Source organism: Acipenser ruthenus, chromosome 5 (genome assembly GCF_902713425.1).
Source record: "Acipenser ruthenus chromosome 5, fAciRut3.2 maternal haplotype, whole genome shotgun sequence".
NCBI lineage: Eukaryota > Metazoa > Chordata > Actinopteri > Acipenseriformes > Acipenseridae > Acipenser > Acipenser ruthenus.
The window spans coordinates 38,307,153-38,328,050 of record NC_081193.1 but is presented as its reverse complement, the minus strand read 5'-3'; the positions used below and the strand labels follow the sequence as shown (position 1 = coordinate 38,328,050).

At 40.4% G+C, this 20,898-nt stretch overlaps 1 protein-coding gene across 1 annotated transcript in view; it reads left to right on the top strand.

The window, feature by feature from the left end:
- Positions 1–20,898, top strand: part of LOC117402897 (PH-interacting protein-like) — a 106,442-nt gene that overhangs the window by 35,009 nt on the left and 50,535 nt on the right. The window contains exons 11-21 of the mRNA XM_059024145.1: positions 936–1,036; positions 2,550–2,590; positions 3,734–3,832; positions 6,680–6,833; positions 7,175–7,309; positions 7,758–7,886; positions 8,289–8,514; positions 10,803–10,940; positions 15,563–15,746; positions 18,433–18,538; positions 19,049–19,189. Coding sequence (XP_058880128.1) covers positions 936–1,036; positions 2,550–2,590; positions 3,734–3,832; positions 6,680–6,833; positions 7,175–7,309; positions 7,758–7,886; positions 8,289–8,514; positions 10,803–10,940; positions 15,563–15,746; positions 18,433–18,538; positions 19,049–19,189 — 1,454 coding nt within the window. The remainder of the gene's footprint in view (positions 1–935; positions 1,037–2,549; positions 2,591–3,733; positions 3,833–6,679; positions 6,834–7,174; positions 7,310–7,757; positions 7,887–8,288; positions 8,515–10,802; positions 10,941–15,562; positions 15,747–18,432; positions 18,539–19,048; positions 19,190–20,898) is intronic.

The following is a 20,898-nucleotide window of genomic DNA, read 5'->3' as shown; positions in this document are numbered from 1 at the left end:
AGTAAAACTTGTACTAAGTAGAAATTATATTTTATATCATTTTGTGTGTGTGTTGGAAAGGTAACCAGACAAACAATGTGCGGCGTAATTCAGAATGTGCGCTATAACACGTGAATTCATTTCTCTTGTTAAATGTTTTTATCTTCATGGCAATGGATGAAGCTCTCCTCACGATATTCAGAGGCGTCCTTTTCCTACTTAGTAAGCAGACACAGACATTTAAATTCCCCCTCCCCTAAACGACTATGAATTGAGTAATCTGTATTAGTACAGACTATTTTTCTTTTTCCAAAATCAGAACTGCATAGCAATGCATTTCCTGAAAAGTATGGCACGTTGTGATGAAAACTGTCATGACTTGTGCATGTAAACGCTGCCATTGCTGTTTGTTTGTTTTTTTTTCCCTTTGGCAAATAGAGCTTTTTTTGTTAGGAAATGTTGATTTGACCATACTTGACTATGATGTTGTGTGCATATTGCAAATGGCTTATAGTGCCTGCAGCACTGTTTTTTTTCACTGCTGTGAAGCATACCCATTCAAAATGTTAAATTAATTGATTAAACCTTTGCACTTTATTGAACACTTTCAGCACTATGGTTCTATAAAGAGTTCTTGGCAAATAACTGAAAACAGCAAACTGCTAGTGCAGTCTAGGATTAATAATAAAACAGACCACTTGGATCTTGGTATGCCTGTATAAAACACTGGGAATATTTAATATGTCACAGAAGGGCTGTCTGAAAAATTACAAGCAGATCATTTTTTTTTTTTTTTTTGTAAAATTAAAGCAAGGTTACTTTAAAAAAAAAAAACATGTAACACAAATGTTTTCTTACTCTGTTTCACATTGTCAGATGTTGTTTGCCTTCAATAATAAAGGTATGTATGGATGTCTGAGTTCAAAGTGTGAAATGTAATGTTGATGTTTTTAAAGGTGGAATGTTCTTGGCTACAGGAAGCACAGATCAAATAATTAGAGTGTATTTCTTTGGATCGGGACAGCCTGAGAAAATATCTGACTTGGAGTCTCATACTGTGAGTATTAAAAACTTGAGCTTTCAAAACAAGTACAATACAGTCAGCACTCGCATATCCCACCCTATAAAACTTTGACTTCAGTGACTGTTAGACGCAGTGGCGTGCCGTCAGGACCTTCAAGGTATTCTCTGCTGACCAGACAGTGCCAAGTAAACAGTCAGTCAAATGACATTACGTTGCCTCACTCACTTGTGTACAGTGTGCTTGCTTATACTATGAAGCATACTACTCTAATTATTATTTGTTCATTTGTCTGACGCCTTTATCCAAGATGACTTACAGGGTTTACTAGAGGTTTTTTAAGAGTCTAGGGCAGGGGTAGGCAACCCTGGTCCTGGAGTGCACTTCTGGTTTTTGTTTTACCCAAGCCCTAATTGATTAAATGATTGGCTTAATTGGTCAGAATTACCATGTGTTCCAGGTATTTAGCAATTGATGATTAAGAGATACCTACAAAACCTGCAGGATCGTGGCACTCCAGGACCAGGGTTGCCGACCTCTGGTCTAGGGGTTTCCTGAAGGGGATGTGATCAGCCACTAAGAGATCTGCATTTCCCCCGCATAAGTCTAATTTTGTCATGTTACGCATATCTGATTATTTCTCTTTGGCCCGTTCCAACCCTTGTCTGTTTTTCAGGGAACACAAAAAAGATACAATATCAAAAATACAAATCTGAAAGGACTGTGTTTTAAAATAAGTAGGCTTCCATTTAGATGTACTGTATTGGTTTGGTTGGTACAGTACTATATTTTCAACAGAAGTAGTATCTTAATTCAGAATGATATGATTCTGAAAATATCACTTTCCAAAACTAGAGACAACATGTTAAGTGTAATACAGTACATACTTTTAAATCCATACGTATTGTAGCGGTATTTAAAATTTCCCATTAACGACCTAACAGCAAAATGAAATCTAAATGTTATCCGTGTGAAGAACTGCGTAAAATGTAAAAGGCAATGCAATTTGGAAAACCAAAAGATTATAAAAAACAAAAAAAACAGATTCCAGAATATAGTGCTCAATAACGTCCTCATGTCACAGTTCACTTGCAAATGAAAATACACAAAAGCAACAAAAGATCACAGATAAAAAAATATACATCACAGTGCCTTAAAAAAAACTGTTTGTTTTTGCTGCATTTTTGTCAGGTGAAACTGGAGGAAGCGCTGTGTAACTTTATAATATAAGACAGACTGATTTGACATTAGAGAGAATAAAAAAATAAAAAATAAATAAATAAAATAAAAATAAAAACGCAGGCTGTGACAGATATTCGGATCAATTGTAACAGTGAAGAGATTGGCTTTGTATCAGAAAACTGGTGACAGAGTAGGAAATCGCGTGTCACGGGTAAGTACGTTCATTTGTTATATATCTGGGTAACATATCAGTCATTCATATATATATATATATATATATATATATATATATATATATATATATATATATATAAAAAAAAATTCGTATACAAGTGACAATGTATTTTTTTGTTTCTGCTATTGATAGGATAAAGTGGACAGCATACAGTTCTCTAACACTGGTGAGAGGTAAGCGTTCTAGTATAAATACATTAACATGTATTTAAGACAGCTGCTTCTTTACATGTATCCTGTTTTGGGCTGCACAAATACAACAGGTAGGCTATGTAGGGATCAAGATCCCATTGGCATAAAGAAAACAAAAACATGCATATAACAATCTGGAGTATTTAAAAGTTTCCAGCTGCTTTAAATCACGAGCCCTAAGGGTTTGTCAGTAGGATTCAACTACAGTTTGCCAAAATACTCAGTAAAAGGAAATGTGACCAATGTCTGCCACCTGATTATTATTGTATAGTTTATACACTTTAGTGGTTTGATTAGACAAAATACTGTAAAATGCTGTCTGTCAAGTAGGTTGGCATGCCATAAGAGCATCAAAACTCGCCTATCCTTTCAAAGGTCCTGGCATGCATAAACATCACACTTCACTAGCTTCAAACACTGAAACCATTCTCATTTCACTAGCTTCAAACATTGAAACCATGCTCATTTCGCTAGCTTCAAACATTGAAACCATGCTCATTTCGCTAGCTTCAAACATTGAAACCATGCTCATTTCGCTAGCTTCAAACATTGAAACCAGCTCATTTCGCTAGCTTCAAACATTGAAACCATGCTCATTTCACTAGCTTCAAACATTGAAACCAGCTCATTTCGCTAGCTTCAAACACTGAAACCATGCTTGTTTGACCACTTCTAGCCTTAGCAGATGCCTTTTTATTGTCTCGTACTTTTCAGACAATTGTTTAACAATTTTATTTACCATTATTGTACAGAAAAAATCCTGATATGATTACCGTATTTTTTTTTCCCAGGAGACTCGTTTTGAGCAAAATCGTGTCAAACATACTGAAACATTAGGAAGCTGGTTCTTCTAAAAAGAATAATGTTAAATGGTCTAACACCAATTTTATGTGACAGGTTGTAATTATCCTGTTTAGTGCACAATTCTACCTGCAGCAAAAATAGCAAAGCATAGCTCATCAGTTTCACTTCCTCTGTTCTCAAAATTGATATCCAGTATCAAGCACTTGCAGTATATGTATTGTGCCATGGTTTCCTTCAGACTTTGTTTTGATGAATTTCTTTTATTTACGACATCAGTTAAGAATGTTAGAGAAAACAGACATTTTTATTCTATCCTCTCAGGTTCGTCAGTGGAAGCCGAGATGGAACTGCACGCATCTGGCAGCTCCACCAACAGGAGTGGAGAAGCATTTTGTTAGACATGACTACCAAGTTGTCTGGGTATGTACTCTAACATAGGAAGTATGTATTAGGAAGCATTTACAGCAATCTCACTACTGTTTCTGCCCTTGCGTGTACTATAATTTGGGCATTATATTGGTATATTCTGTGTTGCCATAATATAGTTCTATTATATGCAAGTTCCTATGGTCGGCTGCTTAATTTAAAAACAAGCCACCACCATTATCACTCTTGCTACAACACGCACGGTTCAACAGAGAGAAAATAATACATTCAAAATAAAGAAATGACCATTCAATCAAACGATGACGAGGTTCAGACCAATACCTGAAGAATTTTAATAGTTGTTTTTAAAAAAAGCAAGAAACGAAAATTCAAGAAATAAAATACTTGGTGATATAAACCTCACAAAGTGACCTCTGTTCAGTCAAAAGCGCACATAGTATGGCCGCATGGTCCAAGCGCAGCTTGTCTGCCCGGCATACATAGGGAGGGTTACATTTTTTTATATTTTGTAAATATACATTATTTCAGCAGTTTATGAATAAAAATAATAGAATGAACAAAAAACACTATTATACATTTCTTACTAATCTATAAGATTTGCGAAAGACAAAAAGCTGACAAACAAGAAATACTTCTGCATTACTGCCCAAAATCAACTGGAGACATATTATTATGTGATAATACATTTGGACCCATACATTATTCTATTTATATTACATTGGTTTACTGGTCTTTTCTATGCTGCTAGATCAGTCTGCAGTGTCGAGGGAACCTTTCCTGGAACTGCAGCGTTGAAAGAGTTGATTCCTGTAGTAGTTGATTCCTGTAGAAATTGCTTTTTAGGCAGTTGTGTGAATGAGAATGAGCAAGTGTTGCACTTTACATTGTTACCTCTATGTATCTTGGTGTCCACTTATCCAGTTGTGATGAAAATTGTTAATAAATGCTAATGGTAATTTCCCCTTTGCCAGTTTGCAGCTAATTGGGGGAACTTGAGCGTAACAGCCACAAAGCTTTGATTTGAAGAACATTCAAACAGACCACTGTCTACAAATGCCAATAGTACTACACCAGAAATGCTTACATAAACTGTGCTGAATAACTATGCAGCTGTAGGGAGAATTGGTGTTTAGTTACCCAATTAAAGATGATAATTAACTAATTTGTGTAATTAATTATTGTTCATTTTCGTTTCTTCAATGGCAATCCAATTAATGGAGCTCCTTTTTAAACAATATTTTAGTTTTCTTCCAAGTTAATGGAATTATTCAGGGTGTTTTCTGTTATTTGCAGCTGGCCATTCCAGTTGTCATTTGCTGCTCTTCATTTCTCTAACTATTGGGTGCTTTCTAGATGTTATTTGTAGCTGGCATTTCAAGTTGTTAGCCACTGCTCTTCACTTTAAGGACTGACTAACCAAACTCGGTGAACAAAGACGTTACTTACAATCGCAATATTGAATTAAGGCACCAGCACCTGGGAACTATAGTTATCGAGCTAGCCCTACTCCCTTTCTCAACTTGTTACAATTTTCAAGGTGCCATGTAATTATACACCAAAAAGAACAGGGGCCTCACTATCTCTCTGGTTGTCATAGATAAGGCCAGCTAGTCTCCAGCTCCCTTCTTAATCACAAATTCCAGGTCCTGGACTATTTAGAAAGATGCTGTTTTCTCTTTACTTGTGCTGATACCAGATAATGAAATGCGAAAGTAGTCTAAAATAATATAATATTTACAAAACGATGCAGATGTCACAGCATAGAACTACTCCTTAAGTTTAAATAAATACAATATGTATTGCATATGTTACAATTGTAGTAAATGAACATGCGGCACATCTCCAGACTCTGCTGCAGAACCGTTTACAATTAACTTTTAGTGATGCACTGACATACTCTGTTTATTTTTACAGTTAATCTAACCATAAGTTAGCCGCAGCAAGTCTACCATACAGTAATTTCTAAAGTTTCCTTTGCTGCAAAGAAAATCATAAAGCAGGAAATTTGCTCTACTGTAGACACTCCGAGAAAGGAAAGCTTTTGTGTTTGCTGTTCAATATAGAGAACCTTTCAATAGATGATGAAGGGCAACAATTTCTTTCATCTGTAAACCTTTATTTGTAGAACCTTCCATGCATCATGTCTCCACCTGAAATATTAATATGTTGTTTTTAATTGACTAAATAGTGTATTTTAAAGTAATTTTTAGTTGAGGAATATCATAATTATAGAATTATCTGTTTGTAAGATTTGGTCTCATATTACAACATACATTTTAGGTGTAATCTATTTACATTTTAAAAAGCTGGCAGGAGGCAGGAAGATTGAGTGATTTAGGAAGAGAAGAAAAAAAGCTTAAAACAGGGAAAAGCACAGGCATTATAAAAGACAGAACTATGATATTGGATGAAGAGAGGGATGAAATAGACAGATAACAGTACTAGTGTTTTTGGTAGCAGCAGCACCAACATACATCTTTTTATGAATAATTGACAGATTTTTAACAGTATACATCAGTACAATTTAAAAGTTCACTAATTACAAAGTAGTATTTTTTTCTGTAACATTTAATGATATTATAGCTAATTATATTATCACGGGCAGCAGTGTGGAGTAGTGGTTAGGGGCTTTGGACTCTTGACTGGAGGGTTGTGGGTTCAATCCCCGGTGGAGGACACTGCTGCTGTACCCTTGAGCAAGGTACTTTACCTAGATTGCTCCAGTAAAAACCCAACTGTATAAATGGGTAATTGTATGCAAAAATATCTTGTAACAATTGTAAGTCGCCCTGGATAAGGGCGTCTGCTAAGAAATAAATAATTATTATAGGGGGTGAGAAATTACATAATTAACTTAAACTTCCAACATTTATATTCTAGCAACAATCCTCCAGGTTTGGAAGACAAAGTAACTAAAGTGAAAGTTACGATGGTGGCCTGGGATCGACATGACAACACTGTAATCACAGCAGTGAATAACCTTACACTGAAGGTTTGGAACTCCTACACTGGGCAGCTGATACATGTCCTAATGGTAAGTGACCATATGTTCAATAAATATATGACAAATAAGGTAATACATGTAATCGTTTAAAAAATAATTGTGTTTACAGCTCACTAAAACATTCCATTTAGGGGAAAAAAGGGGTGGTGGTCCTGTTTAATGTAACTTAAACAATAAGGCTAACATAATCATTGTTTTATATTCAAACTGACTAGAATGTAACACAGTTTATTGTGGTTGTCTATTTGAATACACTGTAGTTCATGAAATATGATGGATCAGGTTTTGAAAGGATTAAAATAAGTGTCTATTTATAGGGTATGTACAGTAACCAGAGTCTGATGTGCAAATGCCTTTTTGTGTCTTTGCAGGGACATGAAGATGAGGTGTTTGTACTTGAACCTCATCCATTTGATCCCAGGGTGCTCTTTTCTGCAGGGCACGACGGAAATGCCATAGTCTGGGATCTGGCAAGAGGTGTCAAAATTCGATCCTACTTCAACATGGTAAAATACATTTGTTGCTGAATTCTCCCCAAAAGTTAATTGTTTCTTTTACAGCAGGACAGTGTTTTCAAGTACTGGAGATTTCAACAGTCCATTTTACTTGATTCTGAAAATAACTATTTTTTTCCACTTTGAATAAACACCTTTCAGTTGTGTTGGTGCTTCTCATAGCTCTGTTTTAATTGTTAACTATGCATTAGATTTTATTTTGCTGTTTGTCTGTGACCCACTTCTACAATTGTAACTAGCTACATGTTTAATTATAGAAAAGCAGCCACACATATATGCACACAAAAAGTTACAAATGTATTTGCTTAAATCCGTATCAGTAATTTCACCACTGTTACTTAATCCTTATCTATACAAAATATATACAAATACTTTTTTGATACTGCACTAGGCCTTTAAAATATGTGATGTCCTCTCCTTTGTGAATTCTGCATTTCAGATTGAAGGCCAGGGCCATGGCGCTGTGTTTGACTGTAAATGCTCACCGGATGGACAACACTTCGCATGTACAGACTCCCATGGGCACCTCCTCATATTCGGCTTTGGCTCTAGCAGCAGATACGACAAGGTAGAAAACCCTTGTGCAGTAGCATTGCTTTCATTCTATACTTAGGGGGCTTAGGTCACAAGATAAATGATTTACAGTATGTATGTGTATAATACTGTGATTATTTCTGCATATATCTTTCATTTCTAATGCTTACTAACTATGCCAGTATAAATTGCTTTGTAAAAGGCTTCTCAAGGCTGATTGTGGGGAATCTTGGTAAGCATGGCAAATATTGGAATAAGCAAAAATAACAGTAGGGAACCACTCAGAACATGCATGATGGGATAATCCTGAAAGACTGAGCCACTTAAAATAAAATAAACTGTGGTTTGCTTCTCAAGAATATATTCTCTCTGTCAAAAATACAATTGATGTGGCAGATATTAATCCACTAACCACCAGCACTTCCCCCTCTTACAGATTGCAGACCAAATGTTCTTCCACACTGACTACCGGCCACTAATCCGTGATGCCAACAACTATGTGTTGGATGAGCAAACCCAGCAAGCTCCACATTTAATGCCTCCTCCATTTTTGGTGGATGTGGATGGCAACCCTCACCCTTCTAGATACCAGAGGCTGGTTCCAGGACGAGAGAACTGCAGGGACGAGCAGCTCATTCCCCAGATGGGTGTCACTTCCTCAGGTAAAGGGACCTACACTAATCTTGTGTTCACTAGCACCGGTTGCTTGAAGTATCTACATTATATCATTTTGTTTTTTCTAGACATACTAGGTTTTAATATTGTTCATAAAATGATGGAAGTCTTTGTATTTGCGCAACAAGTTTGATACCCGATTGTTTCAGCAGGATTGAATTCTGTGTAGTGTGAGATCAGATCGAGGGGCCATCTTTGTAGAGACTAAGGGGCTGATGTAAGGATAGGCGCAGTGCAAACAATTTTGCACTGTGGCCTATGTAAGCTTAAGCGCAATGCAAATTACTCAACACACACAAATAATGAGCTGCAATCCTGATAATGAGGCTCGCAATGAGCGCCGCCTGTGCATCGGGGTATTTAGAGGCCGTACTTACAGCCCAGAGGTGAGGTGAGTTAGGAGTACAGAGAGCAGTAAGCGCTGTATTAGGTTTTACAGACCTTTTTAGGTGTGTATATGAGGGCACCCCAACTATGGTCCAGGCAGCGAAACTGACTTCAGGATGCCAAAAAGTTCTCTCGATGACAGGTTGTGTTGCTACCTGTGCATGGTTGTCATGGTTGTAGTGAACTTGAGCTTTGGTTTCTGCATTGCTCAATAGTGTCATCACCCAGGGTCGCAGGCCATAGCCACAATCCCCCAACATAGAAAATGGTGTCCTATTATAATTGGGGACAATATGAACATTTTAATTTTTGGGGAGTCCATCGCTAAAAATGTATATTAAATAATGCATTAACATTTTGCCGTATAAATTATGTATATACAGTTTTTTTATTTTTTATTTTGTGTAATATAAGCAATTTTTTATGTTTTGGTGTATTTTTAAAACTCTTTCCTTAAGATATGCTTTGATTTAAATGCTGAAATAAATAATTCATTTTAGTAAACAAACTTTACTCAATAAGGTAAATGATTAATACAAAATCTCACAAGCTTTTCGTCAAGGACATTAAATAGTACTTTGCAACAGATAAGACACCATCCGACGTTACTGACTTTACCCTCTCAGTTTTGCCACCCTGTTGCAGTTTTTTTAAAGCCGTCAGGTTGTTGAGCCAGAATATTGTCCTCTATAGCGAAACGATTCATTTAGTTTTGGCTTGCTTACATTTATACTCCAGGGGTTCTACGGAAGAGTGTCACGCTGTGGCTTTTTTTTTTTTTGTTATGCTTTTTCAACTGAGACTGTCTAAAGCCTACAAATCTCACAGAACTATCAACAGTGTAACAAACAGTGTAATCAACAGTGAACAAGTACACAGAACACTCCTGCATGTAGTTCAAGCTCAGATAGTGCGATCCATTGAACATATTCTCTTTTTAAACTAAGCGAGTCTGCAGCAGCGTATGAAGCAGTCAAAACGCTAGTACTGTCTGTATTACTTTTATTTTAATACTCTGCATTTTGATTTCAGCTAAACACGTTTTTTGGCAGCAATATCTGTGTTTTGCAGCCGCAAATCACTTTGCACATATCCTTACATCGGCCCCTAAGTGTTCTTTCCAGTTCGAGTAATTTTTAAAACTTCCATTTTTAAAAAAATCCATTGCATGTGTTGATAAAGTCCATGCCTGAGGAAAAGAACATGAATATATTATTTATTATTTAATGGTTATGTGTGTATTAGCTCTTCGTTGTACAGCTATTGAGATTTTGTTCAATCAGTGAAGAGACAAATAAAAATGTATGTCATATGCAAAAGAGGAATACAAATTTGACATTGATTATTTTTAGATTTTAGAAAAAAGGAGTAAAGGCTGAGTTTTACGCAGTACAAAGGTACCATGAAATGTTCCTGTCAGGACAACTGAGGAAGTCGGCATCTCCGGTCACTTTTTTTTAAAATTTATTTATTTATTTATTTATTTATTTATTTATTTTTTAAGTAACAAAAATGCTTATTTGCCGCCACACACAAACTACTTTAGATGTGTAATGACTGCAGTATAGGATACTGACCTTAAGGTTAGGGTTTCGGTGTAGGGAGAGGATTATTCATTGTTTTATTAACAATATGATAGCCAATCAGAGTGCAGTGTCCTGACAGGAGAATTTCATGTTACCTTTGTAAGGACAGCGAGTTTTACCCATTTGTTTCTTAATGAGGATATTAATACAAATATTTACATGTTGATTTATTTTAATGTATTTATTTACTGTGTAAAAAAGTACATTTATTAGTTGTTAGATCAATTTAAAGTGTGCCTTGTGGAGTGGCATACTGTAATTGTATCTAATCTATTTTAATAAGCACATTATTTACCTCTTAGGGCTAAATCAAGTTCTTAGTCAGCAGGCAAATGACGGATCAAGTCCCCTAGACACCATGATTCAGCGCTTACAGCAAGAACAAGATCATAGACTGTCTGTAGACACATGGAGCAGTGGTTTGAACAGAGGAAGCAGAGGTAATTTCTCACTGTTACACACTGTGTGTGTGTGTGTGTGTGTGTGTGTGTATATAATTACAAAGATCTTTCATTCTAGGATTCCTATCAGGTTGTTGCCAATGGTACTACGCAAGTGTCAATGGGTTTCTCATGTTAATTCCTTGTTCTGAAGGTTTGCCTGTCACTCAGAACAGGAATAAAAGAACAGCGGGAGTGATTTGTCCGAGAAGCAGTGGACAGACTGCAGTTTGACCGGGCAAAGCCCGAAATAAGTTTTATTTAAATTTTTATTGTGAGCGGGCAATTCGAGAATATATACATACACACACTCAATACAATACAGAGCACAAGACCCGCAATGAAGGATGCATCATCACTCTTTAAGAGTCCCCTGTTTTCAGCTGTACTGCACTTATTGCAGTGTGACAGTCTGGCTCGCAGTGGTGATGTGGATGACGTCACGGACCAGGAAGTAACTCAAACCAAACAGTGGATGGGCGGTTGAAGCTGAGTGTTAGTGCACTCAGCGTATTTAATAAACAAAATATTAAACAAATTAACACAACACAAAACAAAAGGGCACAAGGGCCAAACGAATGAACAAACAAACAAGTAAGTGATGTGCTGGGAAATCCAGCACGTCTTAGCAATTGTTTTGTTAATGTTGCTTTTTCTCTCTCCGCTCTCCCGTACTCTCCTCTACACTCTCAACCCCGAGTGCAGAGTGCTGCTGGTTTATATACTCTGGCCGAGGGATTTAACTAGTTGGTAATTATCCCCCGGCCAGAGTCTGCACGCGTTTGGTAAGGATGCATGACTGTCAGCTAGTTAAATAATCAGTAGCTGATCAGCCATGCATCCTCACGGGGTTTTTAAATATAATAACAAAAGACGCGGCGCTTTTACCCGCGCCGCAAACAAAAATACAAATAATAATAAATAGGGGCGGGACACTCCGCCACACATGCCCCCCCTTGTGCGCAGCACACATGGCCTTTTCGGCCACCTCCCCCCTTAGTCCCCAAAGTCCCGGTCAGCAGTCCCGGCGCAGGAACAGGGGCAGCAACGGGCCAAAGGTGGCGGCCACGGTGGGATGTCCTCCTCCCACCCAAACAGCCGTAGTGTTCCAATGGCCCGCGCACCGGCCAGCTCCTCTGGCCAAAAAATTTTTGGGGGTGGTCTCCAGACCTGCCCCCCCTTCTTCATGGCCGACAACTCCCCTCCGTGGGGCTCTGGCCACCCTTTCTCCTGCAGCGAAATTGCTGCGGGGGAAGCTGGTCTCCTGACCTCCCCCCCCTTCTTCATGGCTGACAGCTGCCCTTCACGGGGCTCCAGCCACAGTATTTCCTGCCGCGAAAGTGCGGCTGGGAAAGCTGGTCTCCTGACCTCCCCCCCCTTTTCCATGGCTGACAGCTGCCCTTCACGGGGCTCCAGCCACAGTATTTCCTGCCGCGAAAGTGCGGCTGGGAAAGCTGGTCTCCTGACCTCCCCCCCCTTTTCCATGGCTGACAGCTGCCCTTCACGGGGCTCCAGCCACAGTATTTCCTGCCGCGAAAGTGCGGCTGGGGGAGCTGGTCTCCTGACCTCCCCCCCCTTTTCCATGGCTGGCAGCTCCCCTTCGTGGGGCTCTGACCACATGATCTCCGGCCGCGAAAGTGCGGCTGGGGGAGCTGGTCTCCTGACCTCCCCCCCTTTCTTCATGGCCGGCAGCTCCCCTCCGTGGGGCTCCGACCACAGTGTAGTGACCCCAGGCGAAGCAGGATCCCTGGCGACCCCAGGCAAAGCAGGATCCCTGGCGACCCCAGGCGAAGCAGGATCCCTGGCGACCCCAGGCGAAGCAGGATCCCTGGCGACCCCAGGCGAAGCAGGATCCCTGGTGACCCCAGGCGAAGCAGGATCCCTGGCGACCCCAGGCGAAGCAGGATCCCTGGCGACCCCAGGCGATGTGGAACAGGCAGCCCCAGGCGATGCGAGGCAGGCATCCCTGGGTGGTGCGAGGCAGGGCAGGAGCAGTCCTTCCCATGACGGTGGATGTGGAACCAGCAGGTATTCACCCTCTGCTGGTGGAGGTGGGAGGGGAAAGCAGTCCTCCCACAGCGGCTGAGACGGAACCAGCAGGTATTCACCCTCTGCTGGTGGAGCTGGGAGTGGCAAGCAGTCCTCCCACGGCGGCTGAGGCGGAACCAGCAGGTATTCATCCTCTGCTGGTGGAGGTGGGAGGGGCAAGCAGTCCTCCCACGACGGTTGAGGCAGAACCAGCAGGCATTCATCCTCTGCTGGTGGAGGTGGGAGGGGCAAGCAGTCCTCCCACGACGGTGGAGGCGGAACCAGCAGGCATTCACCCTCTGCTGGTGGAGGTGGGAGGGGCAAGCAGTCCTCCCACGACGGTGGATGTGGAACCAGCAGGCATTCACCCTCTGCTGGTGGAGGTGGCGGAGGCAGAAGCAGCTCTTGCTGCTCTGCTCCTGGTGATGGTGGAGACAGAAGCAGCTCCTGCTGCCCTGCTCCTGGTGGTGGTGGAGACAGAGGCAGCTCCTGCTGCTCTGCTCCTGGTGGTGGTGGAGGCAGAGGCGATGGGGCGGATGCTGGCCACTCAGAGGGAGGCTGTGGCGGTGCTGGCTCCCTCTGCTGTGGCGGCTGGGCTGGTGTGTGCCGTGCTCCCTTCAGCAGCATAAATAGAGGCTGCTGGGGAACACCAGCATCCTGCCCTTCTCCCCCCCAGAAAAATTCAGGGGGTTGAGCCTGTAACTCCTCCCCTTCTGGCTCTTGGGACTGCAGCTTGGGTCCTAAGGCTGTGGAAGCGCAGACTTCCACCTCTTGGGCTATGGACGCACCGACTCCCCCCTCTTTGGGCTGTGGACGCACCGACTCCTCCCTCTTGGGCTGTGGACGCACCGACTCCTCCCTCTTGGGCTGTGGACGCACCGACTCCCCCCTCTTGGGCGTAGGACGTTCGGGCTCCTCCCACTCGGGCGTAGGACGTTCGGGCTCCTCCCACTCGGGCGTAGGACGTTCGGGCTCCTCCCACTCGGGCGTAGGACGTTCGGGCTCCTCCCACTCGGGCGTAGGACGTTCGGGCTCCTCCCACTCGGGCGTAGGACGTTCGGGCTCCTCCCCAGGCTGTGGAGGCGAAACCAGCAGGCATTCTCCCTCTGCTGGTGGAGACGGTAGCGATGGCTCCTCTCCCTCTGATGCTGGAGACGGTAGCGATGGCTCCTCTCCCTCTGATGCTGGAGATGGCAGCGATGGCTCCTCTCCCTCTGATGCTGGAGACGGTAGCGATGGCTCCTCTCCCTCTGATGCTGGAGATGGCAGCGATGGCTCCTCTCCCTCTGACGCTGGAGACGGCAGCGATGGCTCCTCTCCCTCTGGCGCTGGAGACGGCAGCGATGGCTCCTCTCCCTCTGGCGCTGGAGACGGCAGCGATGGCTCCTCTCCCTCTGATGCTGGAGATGGCAGCAGCAGGGTCTCTCCCATATCCGCAGCCAGGTAGTTGAACACCATGGCTGCGATGTCTGGGAGGGAAGCTGGGTGGTGTTGCTGTTCCCAGGCCTCCCAGCGCTCCCCATCTCTTGCCCACAGGAGGTTGATCACTGCAGGGAGGGCTTCCTCATAATCCCTCCCCGGCTCCACCAGCCAGTCCCAGACTCCCTCAGAGGAGAGTGCATTCGTCCTCTTTGGAGGATGCAGGTCCTCCCTCACTGGACGCTCTGGCTCCTCTTTCTCCTGCCATGGAGGGGGTTGGTCTGGTGCCACGTGCCCAACCTCACCAACCGCGAAGCACCACTCCTCACCCTTCAGGCAGGTGAGGCAGATATCCAGTGTGGCAAGGTAAGGCTGATGTTGCTGCGCCTCCTGCTGCTGTTGTTGCTGCTGCTGCTGCTTTCTCCTCCGGCTACTTTTCCCCATTTTTAATTTGAAAAAAAAAAACGAACAAACAAAAAAAACGCACTTTTCAATCCTGGTCCGGCTGTTGGAGGCGTTGTTTGTCCCACGCAGGACACCATATGTGACAGTCTGGCTCGCAGTGGTGATGTGGATGACGTCACGGACCAGGAAGTAACTCAAACCAAACAGTGGATGGGCGGTTGAAGCTGAGTGTTAGTGCACTCAGCGTATTTAATAAACAAAATATTAAACAAATTAACACAACACAAAACAAAAGGGCACAAGGGCCAAACAAATGAACAAACAAACAAGTAAGTGATGTGCTGGGAAATCCAGCACGTCTTAGCAATTGTTTTGTTAATGTTGCTTTTTCTCTCTCCGCTCTCCCGTACTCTCCTCTACACTCTCAACCCCGAGTGCAGAGTGCTGCTGGTTTATATACTCTGGCCGAGGGATTTAACTAGTTGGTAATTATCTTATTATCCCCCGGCCAGAGTCTGCACGCGTTTGGTAAGGATGCATGACTGTCAGCTAGTTAAATAATCAGTAGCTGATCAGCCATGCATCCTCACGGGGTTTTTAAATATAATAACAAAAGACGCGGCGCTTTTACCCGCGCCGCAAACAAAAATACAAATAATAATAAATAGGGGCGGGACACTCCGCCACATGCAGTCATGCATTTCTCTCAGTGAAATGTGTTGCTTTCTTGCAAAGAAGAACTAGAGCCCATTTTGTTTCTTACTCCTCAGGTTCTGTGAGCTCTTCCTCAGAGGTGCACTCACCACCCAATGTGGGGCTGAGGCGCAGTGGTCAGATTGAAGGGGTACGACAGATGCACAGCAATGCACCGAGGAGTGAAATTGCCACTGAGAGAGACCTTGTAGCCTGGAGTCGAAGAGTGCTGGTACCAGAGCTACCTCCAGGCATATCCAGGTAGGACTAGTCCTCTCTGGCTTAGATCTTATAACATATGGTGGGGGGTGGGGGCAAAATTACAGGCATTACAAGAATGCAGTTAACATATTTATTGATTGGTGAAATACAATTCAGAGTTGCTGCAGTATGTCCACTGTTTTGTCATTTCAAATATTTTCACAAAATAAACATTAAACTTTAATGCTACAGTGTACAGTGAAAATCTTCATCTTGGTTTTAATCGCATATTTAATTACTGCATCCATGTCATTTGAGTTTGTTTTATTAGTGATGTTGTTGTTAATGTTTTATTATTATTAGTTAATATTACTTCTTATTACCTATAAGGCCTTACATGGTCTTGGACCTTCTTATCTTCCCCCATGTCCCTGATCGTTCCCTCAGATCAGAAAACGCTGCTCTTCTGACAATCCCTAACATTCGTTTGAACTCTGTCAGTGCCAGGGCATTTAGTTATAGACCCTTGTCTTTGGAACTTGCTCCCGATTCATATCAGGAATGCGAGCACAATTGAATCTTTTCAATCCTGTTTGAAAATGTATTTGTTTGGTCCTGTTTATTTGTAGCTGGATTATATATTAGACATAGGCTTTTTTATGTTTCTTTTGTAAAGCGCCCTGGAATGCTTGCATTGAAGAGCGCTATAGAAGTTAAATTTGTGTTGTTTTCGTCGTTGTTATTATTATTATTATTATTATTATTATTATTATTATTATTATTATTATTATTATGCAAAAAACAGCCCAGCATAAAAAAACCTGTTGTCCTATTTCTGGATTCATATTGTTGCCCCTTTATAGTTGTATATTTATTTACACAGAATTATACAGAAAAACTCCAGCTTTTTCTGTTAAATTGTTTGAACCAACTGCTAAATCATAATGAAGTCAGTTTATTACTCATCTTAATGCATTTGAAATTATACTGTATACAATACAATACAAATTTAACTTCTATAGCGCTCTTCAATGCAAGCATTCTAGGGCGCTTTACAAAAGAAACATAAAAAAGCCTATGTCTAGTATATAATCCAGCTACAAATAAACAGGACCAAACAAATACATTTTTAAACAGGATTGAAAAGATTCAATTGTGCTAGCATTCCTGATATGAATTGGGAGCAAGTTCCAAAGACAAGGGTCTTTAACTAAATGCCCCTGCTCCGTTAGAGTTCAAACGAATGTTAGGGATTGTCAGAAGAGCAGCGTTTTCTGATCTCAGGGAATGATCAAGGACATGGGGAAAGATAAGAAGCTCCAAGACCATGTAAGGCCTTATAGACAACAATAAGAACTTTAATAATAATAGCATCAGTAATAAAACAACTCGAATAAAATGGATGCAATAATTGTATCCATTAAATATGTAATTAAAACCAAGATTAACTAACATTTAAGATTTTTAATCTCAAGATTAATTGCAATTTTTATTTATTTTGAATGGATTGACTGCCCTAAATATGATGGTATAATATTTGATGTGTTATTTTATTCTGTTGTGTTGTGTACTACGCAGCTAATGTGGTACTGTAGCTTTAATTAGAAGACCAACGGGTACTGTGATGTTGCTGCTCGCTGCTTGTGTTTTTAGAATGATCTTCTTCAGATCGGGTTTGGGTTAAGTGAATGTTCTGCATCGCGATGGGATCATTCGCAAGACAACCCCACCCCGAATGTGAAAAAGTTTCGGGCTTCTAAAAATTAATTAAACCCAAACCAATGGGGATGACCCGATTCTAGATGGGAGAGTATTTCCTGTTGGGGTCCAGACATGTGTATATATAAAATATAACTGTATTAACCCTTCTGCTACGGTGACAATTCTACTTGTTTGTAGACTGTATTATACCTTTCTAAACAGCTGAGAGTCATAAGATTATTAAGAGAATAGCATTTTCACTCCGATAAAATATATTGATTTACCTAATTTGAATGTATAAAAATACGTTTTGTACTCAAATTCATTTTTCTGTAGACAATAAGTGTAATTTAGTGATCTCCTACCTAAAAACTGTACAACTATCAGTGGTAACAAAGGGTACCTATAGCAGTTGTAGTGCTTCAGTAAAATATGTACTGAATACCTAGTGTACAAGACAGTGTAAGAGAAGTGCTATGGTAGAATATGTTTGAAACATACAAAATATATGCAAACACTGATCATTTTAATTTCAGAAACTGAGCACCGTCCGTTTCTGGTAAGCTTCGCCGAATCTCCCGACCAGAAAACAAAAAGCTTGTCTCGCTTGCTGTCTATCAAAACGAAAGTAAAGTTAGAAAGTATATAAAGCCATCTGCGATTGGTTGTTGAAGCCTTTGGAGAAGTCGGTCATTTGGTAAGCAAAAATTGGCATCACCATTACATCATCGTTCATATATGAACGATTTCTAGCAGCATCGTAGCAGAAGGGTGAAAGGCAGGTGTGAAAACGGTATATATGTGACTAAGGCTTTACCAGCCACATGTATGCTGCAATTAAAATCACCAACACTGTAAGTACAAAGTTGCTACAATACAATAATTAAAGAAGTACACTACAGGTTCACTATTTTTTATTGCTATAAAATGTGATTTAAATAAAAAAAATACATGAAGAATTGCCCTCTATTCGTTCTCTTGGTGTGCAAAACAGACGATTCCACAAATAAGAACATGAGATGTTTTTAATATTTTCTATTTCCAGTAAACAGGAAAAATGGAGAACTGCCAAGGGAGAAGAGGAGATTAGCATTTACAAATTAGAGAAGAAAAAGAGAACGATGCCAAGTCATATTCAGAGGGAAGCTAAGGTAATTCCTACTCAAACAGTACTTCCTTTTCCCCTCATGATACAAGACGGGACAATGATTTTATTTAACCCCTAAAGGAGTTTGTGCTGATCCTACTTCTCCAAAAAAAAATGTTATAAAATGGTACATTCATAATATTGAAAAGCTCAATTTCATTTAATCAACCTATACACTTTCAAAAAGCTAGAACTAAATTTGTTTGTAAAGCATTTACAGCACTGGGGAATTACCCTAGATTGACCCAGCCAAATGCTGCAATTGATATTGCTTAGTTTACCAACTTAACTGTTACACTACAATAACAAAATACACTACGTGTCACAAGTTTTGAAGTTTAATAACGTATTAACTTTTGTTGTAGAAGCCAGTTGTCAAAACAATAAGAAGCGTTGTTTTAAGCTTGTGGAGACTGTAAATATGTTAATAATCTGGTTGTTGTTTGAATTTAGTGTTGACTGCATAGATGGGATCATGTTGCATTTTTCATTAAACAAATGTGACTCTTCCCAGAACCACGGACCTGAATCTGTGAGTGACGGCGGGGAGCCGAGGAGACTGCAGGTAAACCAGCACAACTATCATACGAGAGCAGCAGTGGAGGAGACTGGCAGGCAGGGGGATGCAGCCGAGGAGGAGAACAGCTCCTCAGAGGTAAGCCACCACGCAAACATAGATACAATATCCACATTCTTCATAGGTGGGTCCAGACGTACTACGTGCAGTTGTACATTTACTTGCTTTCCTCTTGTTCCCTTGGTCTGATCAAGCCTATTCTTTTCTACCTCAAAAATGCTTTTATTTTGTAATGTTTTGCAACAGCATATGGTTTTACATTTGTATTTACATATTTTACACAATGACAGTGTTTTGTTCACACATTGATTTTGGTACTTCAATACAAGTACATTTATATAACAGCAGTGTTTATAAAATGAGCACATTTTAAATGCGCTTAAATGCACACTGCAATTGATAGAAGTAATACAGCGAGTAGAAAAGAGGTAGAGGAAGCAGAACTGAAAATAGTCACATTTGGTGGATAAAAAGAACATTGAGTGGTTCACACAGTGTTTAGATCAAATAAAATGATTTACATGTACAGTGCAACCAAGTTGTTATAAAGGGATCCGCCATTTAAAGGGAAGGTGAATATGTACAAGGAAGTAACAGTATACTTTGTTTAAATTTTTAATGTTGTAAAAAAATTCAACCAATTAAAAAAAAAAGATAAAAAAAAAAAAATAATAATAATAACTCAAAGAACCAGTATAACCGTTTCCTTGAATGTAAATATTGAATACTTTAAATATTAAGCTAAAGCCCAGGACAAAGCGATGCGATTTTACAGGATCGGCTGATCGATTTTTCAGTCGGATCGCAAAGTTTAAACATGTTTAATATTTTGCGATGCAATTCTCTCGCATCGGCCAGTGTGTTATATCCACTCTCAAGTCTTAATGTCAGCAACCAATTAGTTAACCGCATTGGGTCATATGACTGGAGACATGCATGCACTCCCCCTCTAATTCTATCTGTCTGTCTGTCTATCTGTCTATCTGTCTATCTATCTATCTATCTATCTATCTATCTATCTATCTATCTATCTATCTATCACAAGAGTGGGTATATCTAGCTTGTGATATATTTTTGTTTTCTCACTTGAGTGAATAACATGAGTGGGATAACATGCTTACCGGGACTAGTTTTGAATGCGTCTTTGTTTGCATTCCAATCCAGTGCTGGTGAAATTCAGGATGGAGCTGCGTGTTGGTAGTTCAAACAATACTGCCACCTATACATGTTTTATAACAACTTTTAAAATCATTTCACATTTCTGTTGTTGCTTTGATTTGGACTCCGATATCCTTGAGAACGAGTTTAGTCAAGAAATGCCAGTTACCTGTCTGCCTGTCTTGCCTGTAGCTCTTTCATTAATACCGGTAACAGTAGGAAACAACAGAGCGGATGTAAATTGACAGACTGAGCTCAAGGTTATATTCAGTGCTTGAAATGGGAAAAAAAAGCCCTTTGATGGGATGTAGTGGATTGTGAGTTGTTACTGTTACTGCTGTTCCTTTATCTGTATTCCCAGTATCTTAATCGTTTGCAGGAAATACAATAAGAAAACGTATGGCATGTAATAAATACTCATTCATTCATATATATATATATATATATATATATATATATATATATATATATATATATATATATATATAATTACAGTGCCTTGCAAAAGTATTCAGACCCCTGACCAATTCTCTCATATTACTGAATTACAAATGGTACATTGAAATTTTGTTCTGTTTTGATATTTTATTTTAAAACACTGAAACTCAAAATCAATTATTGTAAGGTGA